A 22,128-nucleotide genomic window follows, 5' to 3' on the forward strand; every position below is an offset into this window, starting at 1 on the left:
ATTTTTATTATTGGGTTCATCATTTTTGGCGGACTTTTATTTTTCAAAGTTGTTTCAAGGTTCTAAATTGTTTTAAAAAAGTGTTAGTTTTATCTGTTTATTAAAGGGTTAGCCTTGGATAAGGAATTGTAAATCGCGTTTAATTAAAGCTGCATGAAAATTAGAACAGAAAATATATTTCATAGTATCTGGGTTTTAACTTGACGTAAACGTCAGAACGCTTACGTTTTTTTTAGCCACCGGCCTTCCTGTCATAGGTCATTTTCAATGTACGTAATACGTATAGTCTGATAGTACAGCATGCGGTGTATTCGCGTTATTTATTATAAATTTAAAGTTGATTCGCAATTTTTAACCAGTAAATTGTAAACAACTTTTAAATTTCACACTCAGCAAAAGGACAGTTACAAAACAAACGTGTCGTACAGCAGTTGTACAGGCAGACAGGCGACAGGTTGTAATTAAATTATTTTTTCACAAGTCTATTTGGATCTGTCTCTTTGGTTTGTAACAACTTTCGTGTTTAAGACTGTTGTCATAAGTTTAAGTTTTTATTTTTTTACTTTCTGATTATAATTCACCTTACACAATTAAAATTGATTAGCTGTAAAATTATTTAATAGCATTTATATAGCTGTATTGTGTATAGGTGTGCTTATTTAGCCTTTTAGTTTAAAAGATAAAACTTTAATTACCATTTACCTCTAGTAAAATCAAATTGTGTAAAAATGTTTAATTTTTTTTCAAATATATATATACATAAACAGTATTTTAATTTGAGATTGTTCAAATTAAAAGCATGTTTTAATACTTATTTGAATGTCTTAAAATTTTATTAGATAGGCCCGATTTTAAATATTAAAATACACTTTAAGGAAACATTAAACTGATATAGGGAATTTAGGATTTATAATGGAATGCTGGCTAGTACTATTACTGTTGTATTTTATATCACCCTGGGAGTCTGTCGACCTTATATTTGTCGAAGTCCCAATAAAGAGTAAGTACTTTTGCTTTAATTCTCCTTTGTTGGTATAAAAATGTCCGTTGTTATGTACTTCATTGTTGTATTTTATTTCAAATTTATTTCTTTTTAAAAAATGTAAAATTGTTTTAATTTTTTTATATAGGCTATACACTCTTTGCAATTATATTAATTTTAAAAATAATAACAATAAAGGTATACATCTTACATTTTCCAAATATATATACTTTATTTGATGTTTGTTGGCTAAATTAGAAAGCTATCCAAGTTAAAAACGCTAAAAAAATATTAGAAAAACCAAGCAATGGCATAAAGAAAAGGTCAAACTTTTTATTAAAAGTTCTGTTTTGTAACTTATATATAATTGCTATTGGAGGCTAAAAGATACCGTGTAATTGTAGTGAATATTTAATTAATTCGTACGTGGCCTGTAATGAATATTTCAGTGTATGGTAAACATTGAGAAAACAAGAATATAAAATAATAATACAGAAGAGAAAAAGTTTGGCCCATCTGTGAGTACTATGTGTGGTAGTTGTTTTGCCAATATGTTTTCAATTTTTATCGTCGAAACCTTATCTAGATGTCAATGGATTTATTTAGAACACTGGAGTGTGGTTGTTCAAGTAAAATGCATTGAGGAATAATATACCAATTTTTTTAATTGCTATTTTTTTTAATTTTTGCTAAATATATAAATTGGGTTTATTGAAAAAAAAACTTCGTTATTTTTTATTTTTTAAATAATTTATTTTATGCTTAATTTAATTCAACTTTGGTGTTAAAAAAATATGTAAAAATGTGCTGTATAGAAAAAACATAACTTGTAAATAGTGAAATTATTGTAAACATGAAATTAACTTGTTTTTAAAAGTGCAGACTAAATCATATATATACTGTTTATCAGGGTTCAATATTATGTATTTGACTGTGTATAAAGATTACTAGTATTTGTAAATTATGTTTTTGTGAAGAAACTCATTCGACCGTGTATGTCAAATTTGAACTTGTTAAGCCTCTTATTTTCCACTTTGCCCTATGCTATATTTAGCACTTCTGTGTCACATTCACGTTTTTAGATTTTTCTATTTTAAAATTTTTTTAATGTTTCAGAACTTCAGCCAATCATATTCTCGTCATCACAACCAAAACAAAGCTACAAAAGTGTTCGAATAATTAATGATGTTTTCTACATTGGTGGAAATGGGCTGTTTTTTCTTCAAAAGTTAGGTATATATATTATTGTTCTCAGTTTTATTAAATATGCTGAATCTTAAATTTTTTAATTAAATACTCCCATACTAAATTGATTATTTAATACACTAAATGATGACATAAAATTTTTTTGTCGACTTTGCATTGTGCTTATTAAGCATTAATGTTAATTTTGAAATTTCTTCTTATTATTATTCAAAAGCAAATTAGCATTGAAGTTTATTTTAATAGAAAATATATCATCTCCCGAAGCTGATCCTATAACCTGGGGTGTATCTGAATCAGAAAGATTATCATGTGATGGTTTACCACAAAGTATAACAAACCCAAGTCTATGCGACAACATTATATCTATTATTCAGCCTTATAATGACACACATTTACTCCTGTGTGGCACTAAAGCACTTCATCCATCTAATATACTTTTCAATATCAAGGTACTTTTATTTAACAATCAAGCTTGCGGTCACTTAGGATATCAAGTAGGGTTAGCCGATTAAGAATTGGATTTGAATCTGATCAAGTTTTTTTACTGTACTTGAATTTTATACCTAGGGGCCTTTTTTTCAGATCAGTTCCAAATAATTACGTCTATACTAAATTTAATAAACAGGCATGTTGTATGTTTAATGAGCTGCAACATTTTGGGATATATAGCTAAAGTTTGTAATTATTAAAGTTAAAACTTTTTTTTTTAGGACAAAACACTTCACAAATTGGACGATACCCAAACACCGCTTTGTAGTTATGATCCTTCTGATTCAGTGACTTCAATTCTTGCAACACAGAGTGGTGATTTTTCTAGTATTGCTGCTACCTCTCGTGATTTGCGAGAGAAGATAGCAGTTGTGAAAAATTTCCAAGATTCAAATTATCTTAAAACAAGCCAAGGCGAAGGTGCCATGATTGGAGGTAAGAATTATCAAGTTTTTGTTACTTTTAAGACCATAATTTCTAGCAACCTTAACCTAGATTTGTTTTCAAAGAAGATGCACGTGGAAAAATGTCTTTTCTTATGAGGAACAAACTTTGCAAAAAACTTCAAAATTAAAATTAAAAAACTATACCCTTTTTTATTGTAGTTAGTCAAAACGAAGTTGTAATTCATGTTTTAATCCAATAAAAAATAATTTTTATATTGCAGATAATCCAACTTTTGTGAATTCATTTGCTTCAGAAGTTGTTTCAATGAAAGGCAGTTCAAAGAAATTGTATTTTGTGTTTGGAGAAAACTCTGCCAAGAATGGTTATGCCAGTAGAATAGCACAGGTAAAAAAAAGCAACATTACTAGTTTGGTCTTGCAATTTTTTCTACATGTAGTTCAAATTTAAACGTTCCATTTACCTATTTATTTGAATGAGCAATATTGTTCATAATGTATTAGGTTACGTAATATAATACTGCAGTAAACGTGACTTGGGGGTTAAACGAAAGAGGAAATAACAACATGCGGTGTTTTAAATAGTTTAAATGAACTTGTAATGCAACACTGAATTAATGTTGACAGTCTTTTAAAAATATTTAAAATAAAACGCACAGTTTATACATCAACAGTACATAATAATCTATGACTCAATAAATCAGTGCCACATAATTTCTGATCTGCCAAATTTTGGCCCAAGATCATGGATAGTATTATAACTTTAAAAATGTCGATTTTTAATTGTGTGTACATTTCGTTAAGTTTTTTGTGAATATTCAGGTTTGTGCTAATGATGAAGGGGGAGCAGGAAAATTTGGTGGCAGTTGGACATCTTTTCTTAAAACCGAACTTGTTTGTCAATCGAAAGAACGAAAACCAACCAAGTTTAATGTGATTACGCATAGCACAATCACTACAGATGGTGTTTTGTTCGCTACATTTAAAACACAAGTTAATAACATTTAAAGTTTTAACACAAAACTAAAAAAAAAATTTTGTATATTTTTAAATATATTTAATGCAAATATATACTTTTTTTCATTTTTTGTACTGTTTTATTTAATTTAAATTTTTTTTTTAAATTAGAGTGCCCAGTTTCCCATTTCTGCAGTTTGTTCTTTTAAATTGTCCGATATTAAGCATGCATTCAACTATAACAACTTTCTCGAGGAAGGAGATGTAAACAAGGAGGTACAGCCACCTGAGGCAAGTTAAAAATGCAAAAATCTAATCACTTGTGTTAAAAATTACATTAGAATAAATGTTAATATTTTTTTTTAAATTTAAGATTTTTTTTAATAACTACCTCTTAAACAAAACGTATTTCTTTAGAGTGTAACTGATAGACCTGGGATGTGTGCCTACCCTGGATTAGGTAACAACTCAGTTGCAAGCAGTAAAAATTTTCCCTCGGACTTTCTAAACTTTATTACAAAACATCCGGTAGTTACAAGCCCCACTCCCAGTTTCCCCCTGTATACAGTAAAGGACCAAACATTTGAAAAGGTTTTTCAAACACGTTAATTGATTTATTTGACAAACTTACAAATTTATGCATGGTTTTAAAATATTTTAAGTGTTTTGATATTAGGGTGTAAGCAAAGGCATTAAACATTCACGAAACATCTTGTCATTAAAAATAGATGGGCCTAAACTACAAATTGTTGTTAGCCCTCTTTTAATTCTTATGTTAGGTTAAGTACATACTCTGAATTCTAATTTTTATTTTAGATTGCTGTTCTTCAAGTATCAAGTTTGGCTGGTGTCAACTATGTTATATTATTTATTGCCACCGATGACATGAATATTGTTAAATATGTTTCTTCTGAAGAGGTACGAATATTATATTTATTTTTTTTAAATAAAAATGAGTACACTCTTTTTTACCAATTGTGGTTGATTTTAGAATGCTTTGCAAAATATTAACTTGGAACCGTCATCAAGCAAAAATAAAATAACTGGGCTCGATATAAACCCTTTCAACCAACAAGTGTATATTAAAACTACTAAAGAAATAATACAAGTAAATAAAAATTTATATGGCAACTGACTTAACAAATAAACTTATTATCACTATATTATAGTAAACACAGAAATTTATGTTAGTTTTTTATAAAAATTTTTTTTTTAAATTTTATATTTCAGCTTTCAGCGGCTAACTGTGAGATATATAATAACTCGTGTGAAGAGTGTGATCCCTGTCGTATGTGTGTCCTTTCGAGGGACCCAATGTGTGCATGGGACATTAATGACAAGGTAATGTTATTCTGCTTGTAAATTTTACGAGGTGTTATTTTACCTGATCAATTGTTGTTAGGCAACTTGCTTTTGTTGTTTTAGATTAAAATTTGGTTTTATTAGTTCAAATCAGGTTTTAATACTGAAAAATATATTTTGTTAGCAATGTACTAGATTTCTTTATATTAAAATTCTTTTCTAAATTTTGCATAACTATTAAAAACATTTTTCAGTTCTTAAATGACAAAAATGCATTAATTTTAATAAAGGTGTGTACTTCTACTTATGGTAAAAGCAAAAGCGGTAATTTGATACAAGATGTTAAACATGGTAATGTGGATAAATGTAAACCCCTTAAAAAAGAAGTTGTCCAAAAAACAGGTAATTTTTATAAAATCAATTTTTTTTCTTTAATGAATGTTAAACTTTTAAATTAATTTGTAAAAATTGTAAAGCCATGTTTATATAATTTAAACTTTTTGATTGTAAAATTTATGACTTGTTTTATATTCGTATTTTATGAAAAGTTTTGCGAGTGTTAAGTTTGAGTTTTATTATTGTGCTACGTCTCTTTGTTTTTAGTTCCTGTTTATGGAAATACTGAGGTTTTGGGATTTCCACTAAACAGTAAAACAGTCAAAACCAAATGGGGAAAATTAACAGCAGGAACCTACATACCAATAGAAGGTCGGTTGTTTTTATAAACCCTTTTATGCTACTTGATTTTTCTATGTGATTTTAATTAATTTAGTGTTTTTATAGAGTTTTTTGCTTGGTCTTGTTTAAATGGCGGTTGATAATTCGAAGTAAAAATTATCTAACAAAATAATTAGACATATTTTGTTTAAACGATCAACAACATAATGTATTTATATAAAAATTTATCAGTTGATTAATATATTTAAAAATACCATCTCTATAATTTATAACTCCCATACATTTGTATTTATTTAACACACTTGAGATTGTTAAAGGTGTGAATTTAATAAGTCTAAGTTAAAATTTAACCCAGTGTAATTACACTATGATTGTTGGCTAGATGTTATTTTGAAGTAGTGTACTTAAAGTTAAGTGTTAGTTTTTTAGGTAACTATTAACTTTTAATAAATCGTTAATACATTAAAAGAGTGTTGAACTTACTTAGTAAAAGTTTAAAACACTGACTAGGTCAACTAATTGATATCAAAATTCTATAGGGATTGTTTTTGTTTCAGTTTCTATGAAAATTAATTGAATTAAGTTTCAAGGAACTATTGTATCAACTTTTTCAATTAGTTTGAAAGTTTTTTTTTCGATGATATACAATTATATTTAAGAGTGTTAAAAGAATGGTGTTTTGTATTTTATTATTGTTTTCATTTAATACGTAATATCACTAAAAGCTTTTACGTCAATAGCAGGAAGGCCTGACTTAATGCCTGAACTCAATTCAGTCATCTATTTTTATTTGCTTCATTTGCCTTAAAAAAATGAATTCAATGACAACCGAAAAAACAAATTTGTAATTGTTTCCAAGCATTACATAATATCTTTACTTGTAAAGTTAACTAATTTGCCCTATTTTTGGCCTTTCACAGAAGGAGAAAATCTTTTTATCCCAATTTAAGTTTTTTTGAACAGACTGTTAACGGAATATTATAATACAACACTAACTAACCAGAAATATAATTCATTGTAAATTTCAAAATGATTTAATTTTTTTTTTATTGAGCAGCGGATGATAAATATTATCCAAGTGGACATGGAAGACTGGAAATCAATGATTTTCAGGAATCGGATGATGGAACTTATATTTGTGAGCGGATTGCTGCCAACACAACAGTTGCTTATACATCGTTTGAAGTCAACAATTTCCTTATTTCAACTTTACATCCTAGTATGAAATTCGATATTTTAACTTATTTCCTAGAAAAATAATTTTGCCATGATCTGTATAAAATAGGCATTGTATCTTCAAAATGCAACTTTTGCCATCAAAGCTATTTATTTTTAGGTTTTATATTTACTCACACTTTTAACAAAAATGCTAAGTATGTAAAACAAGATTTAAGAAAACAATAAATATTTAGTCCCAAGTTCAAAACCAGAAGAGAGCACTGGAACAGATGGGACTTTAATAAAAATTAATAACACCACTGTAATAACAACAACAAGCACTGAAGTTGTTCCACCGAATTCTGAACCAAATGTAGCGTCAATTTCTGGTGAAGTTATTGGTAAATATTAAAACTTGCAATATTTATTTGTTTTTTATATATTTATTCTTTATCGATTAGAATTTTTTTGCTATCATCGTTGAGTATACCGGTCATGGCATTGGACCACAAGCCGAAAGGTTTTAGGTTTGAGCCGCACCAAAGCCACACTACTTGCTCTTAAGCTCGGCGTTTACAGATAGCTCAAACACGTTGTAATATCACCCCCTTACCTGATATAAAAATTCTAAAACCGTTCCCCTTATCGAGATATGGTAAAAAAGGGGTTATTGATTAGTTCAGTTAAAAAACTTTTTGACACGGTCTTAGTGGAAATCGTACCTGGGATCTATTAGTTTGTTATGCTATATTATTGATGTTAACTTGTCTTACTATTTTACAGCAATATTGGTTATTAGCCTGCTGCTCGTGTTGATATGTGTTTGTGTAGCGATATTTTACTGGAGAAAATGGAGATCACATGAAAATCGTTACAACATTGACGAAGGCAAAACCACGTAAGAAATTAGTAGTAATAATTTTTTTGCGTATAACAAAAAACTGCAGCATGGTTTCTTGTGAAATGTCATTTTTTTTATTTAAGGAAAAATTTTACTGCTACGGATTCGGTTGCCTTCAGACCTGAATCTAACAATAGCAATAACAAACTATTAGGAATGGATTCAAGCTTGAGTAAAATTGAGTTAACGCTTGAAGAAAAGGGAGACGAATTACATGTTCATACAGGTAAGCTGTAATATGAGTACACCTTAGCTTTAGGGCAAACTGTTGTTATTTTTTTCTATTTTAGATTTTAACGCTTCGGTGACTATCGCCGCGTTTAATGTGGTATTCACGTTTATAAATAAAAGCGGGATTTTTGTTTAATATAATATTCCAAAATTTTTTGATTTTTGTGGTTGCCCTTTTTTTACTTTTATGTCCCAACTATTACAATTACAAAAAGTTGTTATTTTTTACAGAAAAAAAAAGCGAAACTCCCGTAGCGGCTACGGCTACGACTACGGCTACTCCACGTCAAGTGGCCGCAATTAAACCTGTACCTAAAGGTTAGTGTTTTTACCCAAGTTTAATTAAACGTCATTTTAAACTGTGTTAAGTATTTGTACTTAGGTTAAATAGCATACATAAAATAATTGACATCTTTTTTTTAAGATTTAATTATTAAATAGTTTAACAAAAAATGTTTTTACGAAATATGGTTTAGTTTTTAAAACCCTTTTTGACTAAAATTACTTTGTTTTTGCTACCTAAAAGAAGGTTTATCTTCTTCCCCCACTTTACCTTTCATTGACGACCCAGAAAATGCCACTTTACCGTCTCCGCGCACTCGAAAAACGCCACAACGCACCAAGTCAATACCAGCACAAAACGTCCTTGTTCAGCTAACTAAGGACCAGTCATTCCGATGTAAAAGAGCAACCTTAACAAAACGAGGTACATGGCAATTTGAGGTGGATATTTCCGACTATATGATCATCAACAATGAAGAAGGACAATCGAATAACGATGCGAACCGTTCGTTCGGATCAGTAAATGATTTGGATGATAATAAAACAACGCCAAGCTCGCAGAACAGCGAAACTTCGGGCCTGCTTGCCGACGAAGTTCTGCAAGCTTTCGACAGCAAGTTTTTACCGAGACAAGAAGTAGATACAGACAGCGATTCGACTATCAAAGCTTATGTGCCCAACAGAACCTTCGCCGACGACGAGACCAGCAGCTTGCTTTCTTCACAGCCTAACACGAGTCAAAACTCGATATCTAGTGCTTCAAATTCTAGGCTGCGTCAACTGCAGGCCACTCCGCCTATCTCTGTCCGCGATAAATCGGCAAGGAACGAAAAATCTCCAAGATCGACTACATCTACGGATTCTAGTTCGTCGTCCGCGGATAAATTCCACACCGCACCTCCTAGTCCGCTTAAGTCTTCGAATAGTCCCCTACTAACGTAGTAAACCGCTAAATGTAGCTAGTAAAAAGTTCATTTGTCATCGTGTTTGTCAAATGAGCACACTCGAAGTCTAGTGCTCAAGTGTGCTCGGTATGTTTTTAATAAGCTTTGCGTCGTTGCAAAATATGTCGATATTGTTTTCAAGAAAAAATTCAAATTGTCTTATATGGCAAGCCAAGGCGGATTGGTAGTGACTGTTCGTTTGGTACGATTATCGTGCGTTACAAAAAACTTAGTAGACAATAGGACCAGTCCATAAACTTTTAAAGGCCAAACTTATTTTGTTTTTGCTTTAGTACCTTTAAAGAAATCGTATATCCTTGTTTTATTGTAAAATATCATTGCTGCTCATTACTTTTTGCCTGACTAAGTTTAAGCAATATTCACTAATTCCATGAGTTAATTTATAAAAAAAAGCCAGTTGCGAAAAATGACATTTTTAAATGCACTTTATTTAAAGTTTTTACATCAAGATTGTATCAAAAATTGAGTAAATTATTTAACATTCCTAAAATGCAATTTATTTTATTAAAATGCCAATTTTTAGGTAATACCAATTTTCATGCTTAAAAAAGAAGTCATTTGTTTTGTTCACTGTGTTATTACATAAACGGATTTTCAAAATACTTGTTTCTATGTTTTTATACAGATAAGTAATCGTTAATAATATGACACTGTTCAATACATGCTTGTTTTTAGTAATTCTATTTGCATATATAATTGATAAATTAATGTGACGTAACACAATTATTTTTGGTTTTTAATAGGCACCCGAATCACCTAGCTAATATTTGTTACAGATGCGTATTTTCCCATAACAAGTAGTTGTTCTATTTCCAAATCTATTTTAAACCCGGGTGGTTTACACTTGCGAGGATTACTCGGAAACGGTAACGAAGGCTTATTTACGTAATAGGAAATATAAATAGACGTTGATAAACATTACGAAATAATATTTCTTGACCTCTTGTCACCTTAAGTTTGTTGGTTTAGTGTATGTGGGTAAGAAAGAAGTGCATTGGCTTATGCTCTATGTTTATAATAGAAATAATAAAATGTTTAAAAATTTTCCTATTTATAAAGTCAAAAAAATTTTTTTTTCGATCACATTATAAAACTAGTAAAACTTTTTTATAAAATATTTTTAAATACAATCTTTTAATTGTTTGGTCCAATTATGTTTTAATTGGAATATCTTGACAATTTCAAATAAAAACGCAATTTAATTATGCAGAAATTTGTTTATTCACCATTAAACCAAGTTTATGAAATTAATTACGATTTTTTAAGGCTGTGATCAATTAGTAAGATAATAGCTATAATTAAATTCGTTGTAATATCAAATTATTCAAATTTATTAAAAGAAAAGCTCTTTTGTGGTTTTAGTTTACTCGTAACACGATGGATAGAAAGATGTCATACATTTGCAACTTAGACCACTACAACATCGACGAGCCTCTTGGGTTAATCCACAGCAGACCGTACAGAAATTCTTTCCTTCTCTCTTATCAAGGTTAGCTGTAAATACATAAGTTCAATTTTAGAAAGTCCTTGGCTTTAAATTTTTATATTAAAAAAAGCAATACTTAACAAATTGTTTGCAAATTTTGGGTAAGCCTAATATTTTAGGCTATATTTGATCGCAATTCGATTTTAAACTGATTGAATTTTTTGGCGTTTGTAACTGCTAACATTACAAAAAACTGGACAAGACTTGGGTATTTGGCGAGCTTTAATTATTGCTTTACAACGTAAATTAAACGTGTTTGCAACGAAATATTTATTGTAGCTTATAGTTAACGCCAGACATTTTTTAATATTTAAACTGAATGAAAATTTTACTTGCGAACTCTTTATATGTGAAGTTCTCGTCATCGTGTATTGGACCATCCACTCCGCAAACCTCTGTTCCGTTGTTACTAGTGCATTCCGTGTTACCCATACAGCAGCTTGAAATCTTGTTCACCTGTACACAGAGACCACAGACCCCATGTCCTGGTAAAACAAAACAAAAAAACGCAAATTACAAATATTGTTAACACGCTTTATAAAAACAACTGTTTTTACTTTAATCATTTACACATCATTATCCAACCTGTGTCTTGTGAATATGCCAGTGCTGCAATCAACACAATAATAAACAATCCGATGTAGAATTTCATCTTTGTTTAAAAAATGTTTAAACTAAACTGATTATCTAAAATTGAATAAACATTAATAATATAATGTTAAATCAAGTTAATTCAGTTTACTTGGAAAATTCTTTCCTATTTAGTATAATAAGTTATATACCTTTTTTATCAATGTGAAGCCAAGTTTTTACAGCTTATACTAAAATAAAAAATAAACTAATTTTATTTCTAATTAACTGGTGTATATATAAATACGTTACTTTGTCGCCATTAAATCAACATAAAAATGTGACGGTTTTCCCACGTACATTTTAACATTTGAACAATAAAACTTTAACCTAAAAAGAAACATGGCAGTATTACGTCGTGTATAAATATTTTTATTTGTTTATGATAATAGGAATAACGCAATATCATTTTTTCTTTGGCAATGTCGCGTGTTTTCTGGTCTTATATAAGTTTTTATTACTATAATATTACTAAAAAAACTTGATTTATTATCTTGAGATCATTTTTTGCACACCCTACTTGTTGGTTTGTTAGTATTGTCGATATTTTAACCATACCCTATCGTAGGTTTTTTATGTTTTTAACTTTAAGCAGTTGTTTTAATGTAAATTAACTATTAATGGACTAATGCTTATCAAGTTAAACCCTAAACGGGAAAGGCAACACAACATTTCCAACAGTGGGTTTATATTACATTGCACATAGTCATATACTTTTACTACAACGGTATTCCAACACCCTGGTCTTTTTGATAGTGCATTAAATATATAATTGTCCAAAAAATTGTTTGTTAGACAAGCAGCTAGCTTTGTTAAGAATATTAAATAATGCACCTCAACTCCAGAGTGGATCTTTCACACATCAGAAATAAATAAAAATTTTAAGAAATGCGTGCTTTGTTTTTTATGTATACATTTGTTCACGCCTTTTAACAAATAGGTTATATATAATAATACTTTAGGAATATAGCCACTTCTGGCTTTTATCTGTTTAAATAAAAATTAAATAGCGCCCCCAGCGTCCCTTTCCAAAAAAAAATTCGTCCTTTAACCAGGTAGACTTTGGCCAAAGTCAGTTAAATCGACGCAACGGCACTGCGAGCTTCAGCGCTTTATATGAATTTCGTGCTAGTTTAGTTGCATAAATAGGGTGAGAACAGTTTTTTTACTTTGGTGTACATTTTATATTTTTTGTTTTAGTATTTTAAGGTTTTCGTTAGGTTAATTTGACCTCCAACTATCTGACTATGGCTTTTCGAAATTCAATTTCAAAACTTTTGTCGAGTGCTAACACCGCAGTTCGCGCAAGTCCTGCTGTTACAGTTGCTGGTTCAAGAAGCTATGTTTCTGCTTCGACCGACTTAAAAGAAGTTCTGGCTGGTTTAATTCCAAAAAAACAAGCAGAAATTGTCGAGTTTCGTAAACAATTTGGGAGTGCGAAAGTCGGCGAGGTTAATGTTGATATGATGTATGGAGGAATGCGTGGAATCAAAGGAATGGTTTGGGAAACTTCAGTCCTGGATGCAGATGAAGGAATCCGTTTTAGAGGGTACAGTATTCCGGAATGCCAAAACCTTCTTCCCAAGGCTGCCAATGGTAATGAACCATTGCCAGAGGGTTTATTTTGGTTACTTTGCACTGGCGAGATTCCTTCTCAGGAACAAGTAAGTTGGCTTAGTCGTGAATGGGCAAAACGAGCTGATCTTCCTACTCATGTAGTTAATTTGCTAGATCAGCTTCCTAGTAATGTGCATCCAATGTCACAACTTAGTGCTGCACTCACTGCCTTAAACACTGAATCTGTGTTTGCGAAAGAATATGCAGAAGGTGTTCACAAATCCAAATACTGGGAATTGGTTTATGAAGATTCAATGAATTTATTAGCAAAAATTCCAATCATAGCTGCAAAAATTTATGTTAATTTGTATAGAGATGGTAAGTTCAATGGCGCTGTGTCTGAAAATGCGGATTGGTCTCTTAACTTTTGTAACATGCTTGGATATGATGACCCGAAATTTATTGAATTAATGCGTCTTTATCTTACTATTCATTCTGATCATGAAGGTGGTAATGTAAGTGCTCACACTTCACATTTAGTCGGAAGTGCACTCAGTGATCCTTACTTATCCATTTCTGCTGCTATGAATGGTCTTGCTGGTCCTCTTCATGGGTTGGCTAACCAAGAGGTTTTGGTCTGGTTGAAAGGTGTGTATGAAGAATTAGGAGGCAAAGAGGTTACTGATGAGGTTTTGCACAAATATATTTGGGACACATTGAAAAGTGGGAGAGTTGTTCCTGGTTACGGTCATGCAGTTTTGCGCAAAACTGACCCGAGGTACTCCTGCCAACGCGAATTTGCCCTCAAACATTTACCTGATGACCCCATGTTTAAGTTGGTTGGCCAACTCTACAAGCTAGTACCAGATATTCTTTTGGAGCAGGGAAAAGCAAAGAACCCATGGCCAAATGTTGATGCACACAGTGGTGTCCTCCTCCAACATTACAACATGACAGAGATGAATTACTATACTGTCCTTTTTGGAGTTTCTCGTGCTCTTGGTTGTCTGTCGCAACTGATATGGAGTCGTGCTTTAGGTCTGCCCTTGGAACGCCCAAAATCAATGAGTACAGAAGGATTAAAGGCATTTGTGAAAAAATAGTTTTGTTGTATTAAAAAAAACCTATACATATAAGTACCTAATGTTCATACTTATTTTTATTTATATTAATATGTTTTGTTTTTTGTTCCAAGCTTTTGATGCAACCGAATGAGTTCAAATTATTATTACTTCCTTACCAATATTATATTTATCTGATTATCAAACCTAATTCGTCTAGAATTGTTGTGTTCAATGTTTATTTATATACAAGAAAGGCTTAATAAAATAAATATGAAATGTTAAGTGTGAACCTTGCTACAAAATTAGATAATCAACCACTACTACAACAATTTAAATAGAGTAGTATCTAAATAATGTAAATTATTGAGTAACTAAATATCAGTACTTTCCTTTTACCTGATACTAAGTTTCATCTAAAGAGTTATGTCCAACATAATATTTCAATTTGGGTGGGATTTATTTAGTATAACATTCTTACTGTATTTATTAAACTCGTTAGGGTTGACCAAAGCCAAGAAATATAAATTGCTCTCAAAAATAGGACTTGCTGCTTAACATTGTTTATTTACATAGCGCGAATAATAGTTAAGCAATCTTTATTTTACGTATGTTAAAAAGGATAAGACATTTTTAAACCATCATTAACGTTGTTTTGTATGCTTCAAATATAATATTGGTATAGGGGTAACCTTAAAATATTTAATTTTAGAAAATCCAATGAAAGATCGCACTTGTTCTTTTTTATATTAACGTTTAAGTTTTTAAGCAAAGCAGCATACAACAATCCTTCTGTAGAATATATACATCTTCTTTCCGTCAGTTTTAATATTTCTTAAAATTAAACTGTAACATATTTACAGCCCCAGATATTGGCTATGCTTTCCATTAGCCTAACTTCGCATTCTACTCCATTGTTTGTGTAATCAGATTCAGTGATAAGGCGGTCGGGATTAATTCGCACCTATAAAATTCAAATGTATTCATTAACACAAATCAAATCGTATATAAATGATAACGCGGATGTATTACACAAACTTTCAGTATATATCGGCCTTTAAAAGCACGCATAGAGTTTCTGTAATAACAATTAATACATGTACATACCGAAAATTTGTACTTTCCCAATTCAACATCAGTAACATCGATCCATTGGCAATCCACTGAAGCCTTGTAAGTATCTTCACAACCGGATGATATTCCTTGTGTTCCTTTTTCACAATCATACCTGGAAAATGCAAAATTTGGCGTTTTACGTCAGCTGAGGGTAATAATGTTTTTTAAATTGCTAAAGCATTTTATTTTATAAAAGGTTGAAAAAAAACATTAATAAAAATCTAATGAAAAAGTTTTCAAAGAATGGTTCTTACGTTGGTGTAATACCCCTATCGCATTTCGAGTCTTCAAGGCAAAAACTAGCTTTGTGACCCTGAGCAACCGTTCTTCTGTTCACATCAATAAGGTCATAGTGTGAGAATACATCCATGCTGTGCGAATGGCTAAAAACATAAAAAAATATATAAAGTAAACAAAATTTTTTATAAAAGTTTAACTTTATCTTGTGTTATTTTACATACTTGTGGCAGGTATGCCAAATCCACTGCTCCTTTCGTTTATCCGGAAGAAATGTTGCAGTTCCCTCGTTTTTAACAGTAGTTTCGAACTTCAGTAGTTTTCTGAGAAATAACATGTATTTAAAAAATAACCTATAAAAATGCGCTCGTGTTTTTTGTTAATTTTTTATAAAAGTTTAACCTGAATGATGAATCAGCAGCGTTATTTGCTGAAGGAGATAAACATCCGACTCCACGAGCACATTTTAAAGATGAAACCTTTTGTTGATCAAGAAGAAAGCTGGTCATTAACTTTCTTTTGTTTAACTTTAAATCAGGAAGACCAGCTAAAAAAATAGAGAGTACTTTTAATGACTTGTATAAACTAGTTGAATACATTAAACTGTATGGAATTGTGTTATTTTCAAACTAAAGTCCAAACTTTTACTTGTTTCTGTGGTTCCAGTGCTTACTGGATCCGGTTGTTCTTGGTTATTTGTAAACACAATTGCCGGCCTGTAAACGGTTTCTGGTTGTGTCTCTAAAATAAAAAGCACTTTCAAGTTAAAATGATAGCATAGTCATCACCGTTGTGCACTGGATAAAAGCACTGGGCATAACAACATTACATCCTAGGTTCGATTCCGACTGCCATTGTGTCATGGCATCGTAAAGCGGAAATATGTTTTCGAGTAACGGTATTTAACTTTGTCTAACTCAAAAAACTTTCAGCAAGTTGCTATCCAGAAAAATCACTAAGCGCCAAATTTCCCAAAATGGTAAAGTTGTAAGGTTGAAAAATAGTTATTTCACGTTCAAAAATAACCAGTTAGTTTATTAGCAATATTGCTTTTTATTTCACTTAAAATGATTTAACACAAAAAATACAATAAAGGGTGACTTACGGTCATTGCTGTTTGGTGAATTGTAAAAATAGTTTGGATAATTGTTGTTATTTGTTGTTTCACTGCCAGGTAAATATGATTCTCCAGGACCTTTATAAATAGAAGTAAAATTATTGCTATCGTATATTTTACAAAAAAAAAACGTTTATAAAATTAAAATATATGTGTTTAAATTTTTTACTTTGGTCGTTGTCTCCACTTTCCACTGGATCACTTTCGACTTCTATTGGGTATTGATTGACCTTTAATTATTAATGAAAGTTATTCGCAATATTTTGTTTTCCTTTAAATGTTTGCTGATTTTTTACATGTCGGGTGATACTTAAAACTTACCAGCCTTCCTCTGTTTCGCGATAAAGTTGGCGGAGAAATGTCACTTGATGCTGAACTGTCAGATTCAATAGGACCACTAAAATAAACGACATTTAAAAATAATACTAAGTTAAACTTTTATTGGCTTTTTATATATCAAGTTAATAAAATATTCTCAAATACTTTGTTTGGTAATTTCCTTGTTCGGGTTGGATTCTGTTAACTAAAGATATTCCACTGTTGTAGCTAAAACTTCCTGACTCTTGGGAACCTTGTTGTGTATTATCCGGGTTTTGATATCCTCCTATTGTGTCATACGGAACTCCCCTATTAGAAAATCCACCCATGTTACCTGTATAATACTGATCGGTATTATCTTCTGATGATGATTCCTGTTGGGACGTTTTTTCGTCATTGATTAGATATGGATAATAACTATTGGGATCGGGTTGGTACACAGCAGGTGTGTCATCTTCAGATATGGTTGTATCCGACCATTGATTGTTTGACACAGTTTGTCCGGATTTTTTTGGGCCACCAACAGGCTGATTATCTTCCACCACGTGTGAGCTGTAATACTGAGTTGCTTCCTTTGAGTTTTCTGGGGAACTTTGGGTATCACCTTCCGAATATAAACTGCCGCCATAATAAGTTTGACTGTATTGTCCTTGTTGGCTGTCAGAAGTAAATCTTGATTGGTCTGATAGTCTCGTATCTTCAGAATTTGTGTTATATTGTTCTGCACCAGTTACTACAGAGTCACGATTTGCTTCCCTTTCACTGCTGGGGATATTTCTAGCATGACCTGGTAGACTTTCTTGGGATGGTAAAATATCTCTAGATGAACTGGAAATTCCAAAACCCCTTGAATTATGCAATTGCTGCGAGCTGGTTTTTGCAACACTCATTGGCCTGGACCCGCTATTCTGTGAATAATGATTGTTTGTTTGGTAACTATTGTAATTATTATCATTGTTTGGATTATTTGGCAAATAACTACTTGTGCCTTTAGTAGGGCTTAACGATTGCTGTCGTTGTGTATTATCATAATTAGAAGAACCATAAGACCTTCCAGATCCGTAATTATATTGTTGGGAGTTTGAATAATATTGCTCTGAAGTAGGTAGACTTGTTTTTGTATTCTCTGGAATTGTATACTTGGATTCCTTTGTTATTTCTCGTCCTGCGCCTGCAGCTACATATGGTTCTTCATCGCCTGTTTCTACATTGCTAACTAAAGAGCCCTTGCGATGCTCGCCCGCACTGCCATAGTGTCCCGGTCTATTTTGGCTTGCACCCTGTTGTGAATATTGATTTGAACCAGATTGACCTGTCTGAGAGAAGGTATTGGCGCTTGAAGGTCTTGAATGTTGACCTACTCCTCCCTGCCGATACGGATTCGTACCGCCAGAATAAGATTGGCCTGTTCTTGCGGGATTATACTGATCATTTCGACTTGATCCACTTGGATTATATTGACTTGCGGAGTATGGATTATATTGGCTTGATGAAGAGGGATTGTATTGGCTTGATCCATATGAGTTGTATTGACCTGTACCAGCCGGGTTATATTGACTCGATCCTGGGGTATTGTATGGATTTGATCCGTAGGAACCATATTGATTAGATCCGGATGGATTGTATTGACCTGATGTTGCGGGGTTGTATTGGCTTTGTTTGTAGGGATTGTATTGGCTAGAACCAGATTGGCTATATTGACTTGACCCGTATGGATTTTGCGAACTTGGCCTGTATGGAGAATATTGGTTAGATCCGCCTTGATTGTATTGGCTAGAACCGGGGGGATTGTATTGACTTGATTCGTACGGATTATATCGGTTTGATCCGCCAGAGTTATATTGGCTTGATTGATATGGATTATATTGACTGGAACCGGATGGATTATATTGACCTGTTCCAGATGGATTATAAGGAAAACTTGGGTTATTTTGACTTGAACCGCCAGAAGTTAGTGGAAGTATTGAAGGTGAGGTCTGGTATTGATTACCACTTTGTGAATTAGAACCATATAAATATCCACTTGATTGATCGTTTTGGGGCATTCCGGTGTATTCACCACGAGACGAGTAACCTCCGCCCGTACTAGAATCACTTGAAGTTCCGGAAGTATAATATGAAGAGGACCTGGCATTTGGATCACTACCACCTCCATAAAATCGCGTGGAAGAACTTCCAACTCTTATATCCGTTCCTCGACCTCCGCTTTGTCCTGCGGTTTGACTAGTTCCAGATTGGTACGGGTTGTGATAACTTCCACCTCCACCAGCACCACCACCACCACCGGCTTCTAAATTTTACATATATTACTTTAAACACAGTTATTGCAAAAAATTGTTCTAATAAATTTAGTTTTTAAGTAATATTATTGTTACGTCATGTCTTAGTAGTTAGTTTAATGTTTATCTGTTACCAAAACCAATAAAACTAAAATTAATAAAAAATAGCATTCTACTATAACTGCGTGCTTGAAATTATTTCAAACTTTCATGCAATTTATAAAAAAGATACCATCGTAACCATAGGAGCCTGCAGTATAACCACTTCCACGTGCGCCATAATTGGCAAAGGTATTTAAATACATACTTCTAGGATTGGGATACAATGGTTGCTGCCTATTTGAAGATTGACCATACGAATTTTGACCATAAGTTCCTCCATAACCCCCGCCGCCCATGGCTGTTCCCGTTGCTCCATACCCATTTTGATATCCCAGTGCGGATTGATCTCCTAGCGGCCTAGTATTGCTCTGTCCATATGCCTGGGAATTATACCCAAGTTGCGTTTGACCATACTGCTGTCCGGTTTGATAAGGTGCCATGGATTGAGGGTTGGATTGGTATGGTGATCCTCTTTGCGGATACATATTTTGTGCATTGCCGCCATAACTTGACGAAAAATATGGATTTACTTCAGGGGACATTCCACTCGGGTTATTACTGCTTGATCCATATTGTCCATACGTTGGATATTGCGATGATGAAGAAGACCCGGCACCATTACTATCTGTATAAAGATTAGAATGACTCGCTGGTTTGTAACTACTTGATCCTCCCGTTCCGCTTGACTGTGAGCTATATGACGTACTGGTAACAGGCTTCTTTTTAACACTTGGATCTGCAAGTTTGGCGTAAGGTATTTTATCTGGAAATGAAGACTCTATACTTGGTTGTGAATAGTCGTTATTCGTGGATGACGACGCACCATATACATCTGAATCGTGAGTGCTGCCATACGAGCCACGCGAGACGAGTAGCGGTGACGAGTATGGATTGGAAAAAAATTCTTTGCTTGGTGCCTCATTCGGTTCTTCGCTGACTTCTGGACTTTGCCTTTTTGCGCGGAAATTGATTTTGCCAAGCCAGACACGTCCTTTTTGACTATGTACTGACGTCCTACGATAGGCTTTTGACTCGCAAACAGTAGAAGTTAGCAAAAATAAAACAAATATTTTTATGTATTTATTCATAATTTTCAATTATTTGTCTAAATAAAATAGGGTTTATATAATACAGTTAAGTAGAAAAAATCCGAATTGTTATGTTTCGAAAGAAAAAATATTTCTCATTTTTGTAATTGCTTGTGACATTTTTTTCTTCTAGACATTGCTATCAAAATACCAATAAATTACTAACCTTAAAGACAAATAACTCACCTTAAAACACAACACACACTTCTAATAAATCTTCACATTGAGTTCGCAATAGTATTTTTTTAATTATTCTTAGTTCCTTCTGAATATGAAAAAACTTAATAGTCTTTGTATTTGATATAAATCCTAACCAGAACAGTTCCCTATGCTGAATTTTCTTTATCTGTGAATTTTTTATTAAAAAATGATAATCTGCTAAATATAAGCGTATTATTTACGCAAAACGAAATACTTTCACAATATTATAGACAATAGTTCGTAATACCGAGACAAAAACCCAAAATCAGTCGGGCATCAGCATCTAATCTCGTTTGCTTGCAATACTTCAATAACTTTTGCCGCTTTTAGGCGCTTTACGGTCAATTAAAGTCTTTGTATTCCACTTATTTGCGCATGAAGCCAGTTTGTACCAGCGTTTACTTGTTGTTTAACATTTATTTAAAAAATATTATGCTATTATCACTAATCCCACAAAAACAACATGCACAAGTGAATAGTTCAAAATTAAAAGTTGTCAAAAACAGAATTGCAAATAGTTTTCAAACTGTTTTTTTAGTTAATATTATAAAAATTATAGTATTTATTTTTTTCGGTTTATTTTTTTTGGGTCAAACGTTAGGCTCTAATACTTGTTTTCTTCCAGAATGATTTTTTGACACACTACATTATTGTCTGTTTAAGTTGCTGTAATAAGTAATACGCTATTTTAATTTATTGCGTTTTCCAATAAGTCAATTTACCAAGAGTAGGGTCAATTATGTAATAAACAAAAAGAAAATTTGTTTTTATTATATATGGGATGCATTATAAATATATACCCTTGTCTGGAATGTTACACTGTCTGCGTAACCATTTGTCACGTACTTTGGATTTTTTCTTAAAACGTATATTTTTTTGACTTGTTTTGCTCACGTGCCAACGGATGCCAGGGCAATAATCGTATATCAGATCATTGGCCAGAGCCCCAAAGCAAACTATTATTTAGTTTTTCCATTTTTAGTCTTAATTATATTTTTTGCAATATTTAATCAAAGCAAACAAGCTTTTATTTTTATTTTTTTCAAAATATATTTCAGTTCCAATTCTTTCATTTTTTTATTTTTATAAACCCGCTCTTTCATTTTCTATGCTTCCATTTTCTAAGTTGTCTATTCAGTTTTTTGTTTAGTACTACCATCTGACCATCCTGATGATATTTATGGTAGTTGAACAAGAAAATGTTTGTACAGATGTAATTTTTCTAAATAAATAGTTCGAATTAACGAAATATTAAAGTATTTTATATTGTATATAAATCTTAGTCCGGTTGTCAAACTAAAGCTTTAGCAATTTTTGTTTATAGAAAATACAAACTGACATACAACATATTAATCAATTGTTATTGACGTTTTTATAGAAT

The 22,128-nt window shown here is 32.0% G+C and overlaps 3 protein-coding genes across 4 annotated transcripts; 2 read left to right on the forward strand and 1 right to left on the reverse strand.

The window, feature by feature from the left end:
• The first annotated feature begins 848 nt into the window (after nt 1-848).
• On the forward strand, nt 849-10,619 carry LOC145763684 (semaphorin-3C-like). Its single transcript, XM_082575188.1, has 19 exons — nt 849-1,000; nt 2,099-2,215; nt 2,432-2,637; nt 2,899-3,112; nt 3,345-3,469; nt 3,904-4,074; nt 4,210-4,329; nt 4,456-4,629; nt 4,855-4,956; nt 5,030-5,146; nt 5,269-5,379; nt 5,631-5,742; nt 5,944-6,048; nt 7,076-7,237; nt 7,431-7,577; nt 7,960-8,074; nt 8,161-8,303; nt 8,540-8,626; nt 8,835-10,619. Exons 1-19 carry the CDS (start codon nt 913-915, stop codon nt 9,530-9,532), a joined length of 3,114 nt encoding a protein of 1,037 aa, XP_082431314.1. The 5' UTR covers nt 849-912; the 3' UTR covers nt 9,533-10,619.
• Nucleotides 10,620-12,875: 2,256 nt separating this feature from the next.
• On the forward strand, nt 12,876-14,574 carry LOC145763685 (citrate synthase, mitochondrial-like). Its single transcript, XM_082575189.1, has one exon. The coding sequence runs from the start codon at nt 12,919-12,921 to the stop codon at nt 14,329-14,331; it is 1,413 nt and encodes a 470-aa protein (XP_082431315.1). The 5' UTR covers nt 12,876-12,918; the 3' UTR covers nt 14,332-14,574.
• A 256-nt stretch (nt 14,575-14,830) lies between these two features.
• Nucleotides 14,831-20,563, reverse strand: LOC145763682 (uncharacterized). Of its 2 annotated transcripts, none has more exons than XM_082575187.1 (11): nt 19,664-20,563; nt 17,243-19,367; nt 17,081-17,156; nt 16,929-16,989; nt 16,748-16,837; nt 16,291-16,383; nt 16,045-16,189; nt 15,867-15,965; nt 15,660-15,788; nt 15,397-15,517; nt 14,831-15,253 (listed from the first exon to the last, which is right to left on the reverse strand). In XM_082575187.1, the coding sequence occupies exons 1-11, from the start codon at nt 20,544-20,546 to the stop codon at nt 15,131-15,133; spliced, it is 3,945 nt and encodes a 1,314-aa protein (XP_082431313.1). In that variant the 5' UTR covers nt 20,547-20,563; the 3' UTR covers nt 14,831-15,130. The 2 variants fall into 2 exon arrangements, with proteins under 2 accessions (XP_082431313.1, XP_082431312.1); XM_082575186.1 differs by having other exon boundaries at nt 19,589-20,563.
• Nucleotides 20,564-22,128: the final 1,565 nt, after the last annotated feature.

The sequence above is a fragment of the Corella eumyota genome, chromosome 1, assembly GCF_963082875.1.
Source record: "Corella eumyota chromosome 1, kaCorEumy4.1, whole genome shotgun sequence".
Classification (NCBI taxonomy): Eukaryota; Metazoa; Chordata; class Ascidiacea; order Phlebobranchia; family Corellidae; genus Corella; species Corella eumyota.

Bases quoted from the DNA above. Each gene is read 5' to 3' on its own strand.
- LOC145763684 (XM_082575188.1), top strand. From the start codon at position 913: ATGGAATGCTGGCTAGTACTATTACTGTTGTATTTTATATCACCCTGG. The intron at 1,001-2,098 runs GTAAGTACTTTT...TTAATGTTTCAG, and splicing joins TGTCGAAGTCCCAATAAAGA to AACTTCAGCCAATCATATTC. The intron at 3,470-3,903 runs GTAAAAAAAAGC...GTGAATATTCAG, and splicing joins ATGCCAGTAGAATAGCACAG to GTTTGTGCTAATGATGAAGG.
- LOC145763685 (XM_082575189.1), top strand. From the start codon at position 12,919: ATGGCTTTTCGAAATTCAATTTCAAAACTTTTGTCGAGTGCTAACACC.
- LOC145763682 (XM_082575186.1), bottom strand. From the start codon at position 20,546: ATGAATAAATACATAAAAATATTTGTTTTATTTTTGCTAACTTCTACT. The intron at 17,157-17,242 runs GTATTTGAGAAT...CGTTTATTTTAG, and splicing joins CAAGGAAATTACCAAACAAA to TGGTCCTATTGAATCTGACA. The intron at 16,990-17,080 runs GTAAGTTTTAAG...TAATAATTAAAG, and splicing joins CGCGAAACAGAGGAAGGCTG to GTCAATCAATACCCAATAGA.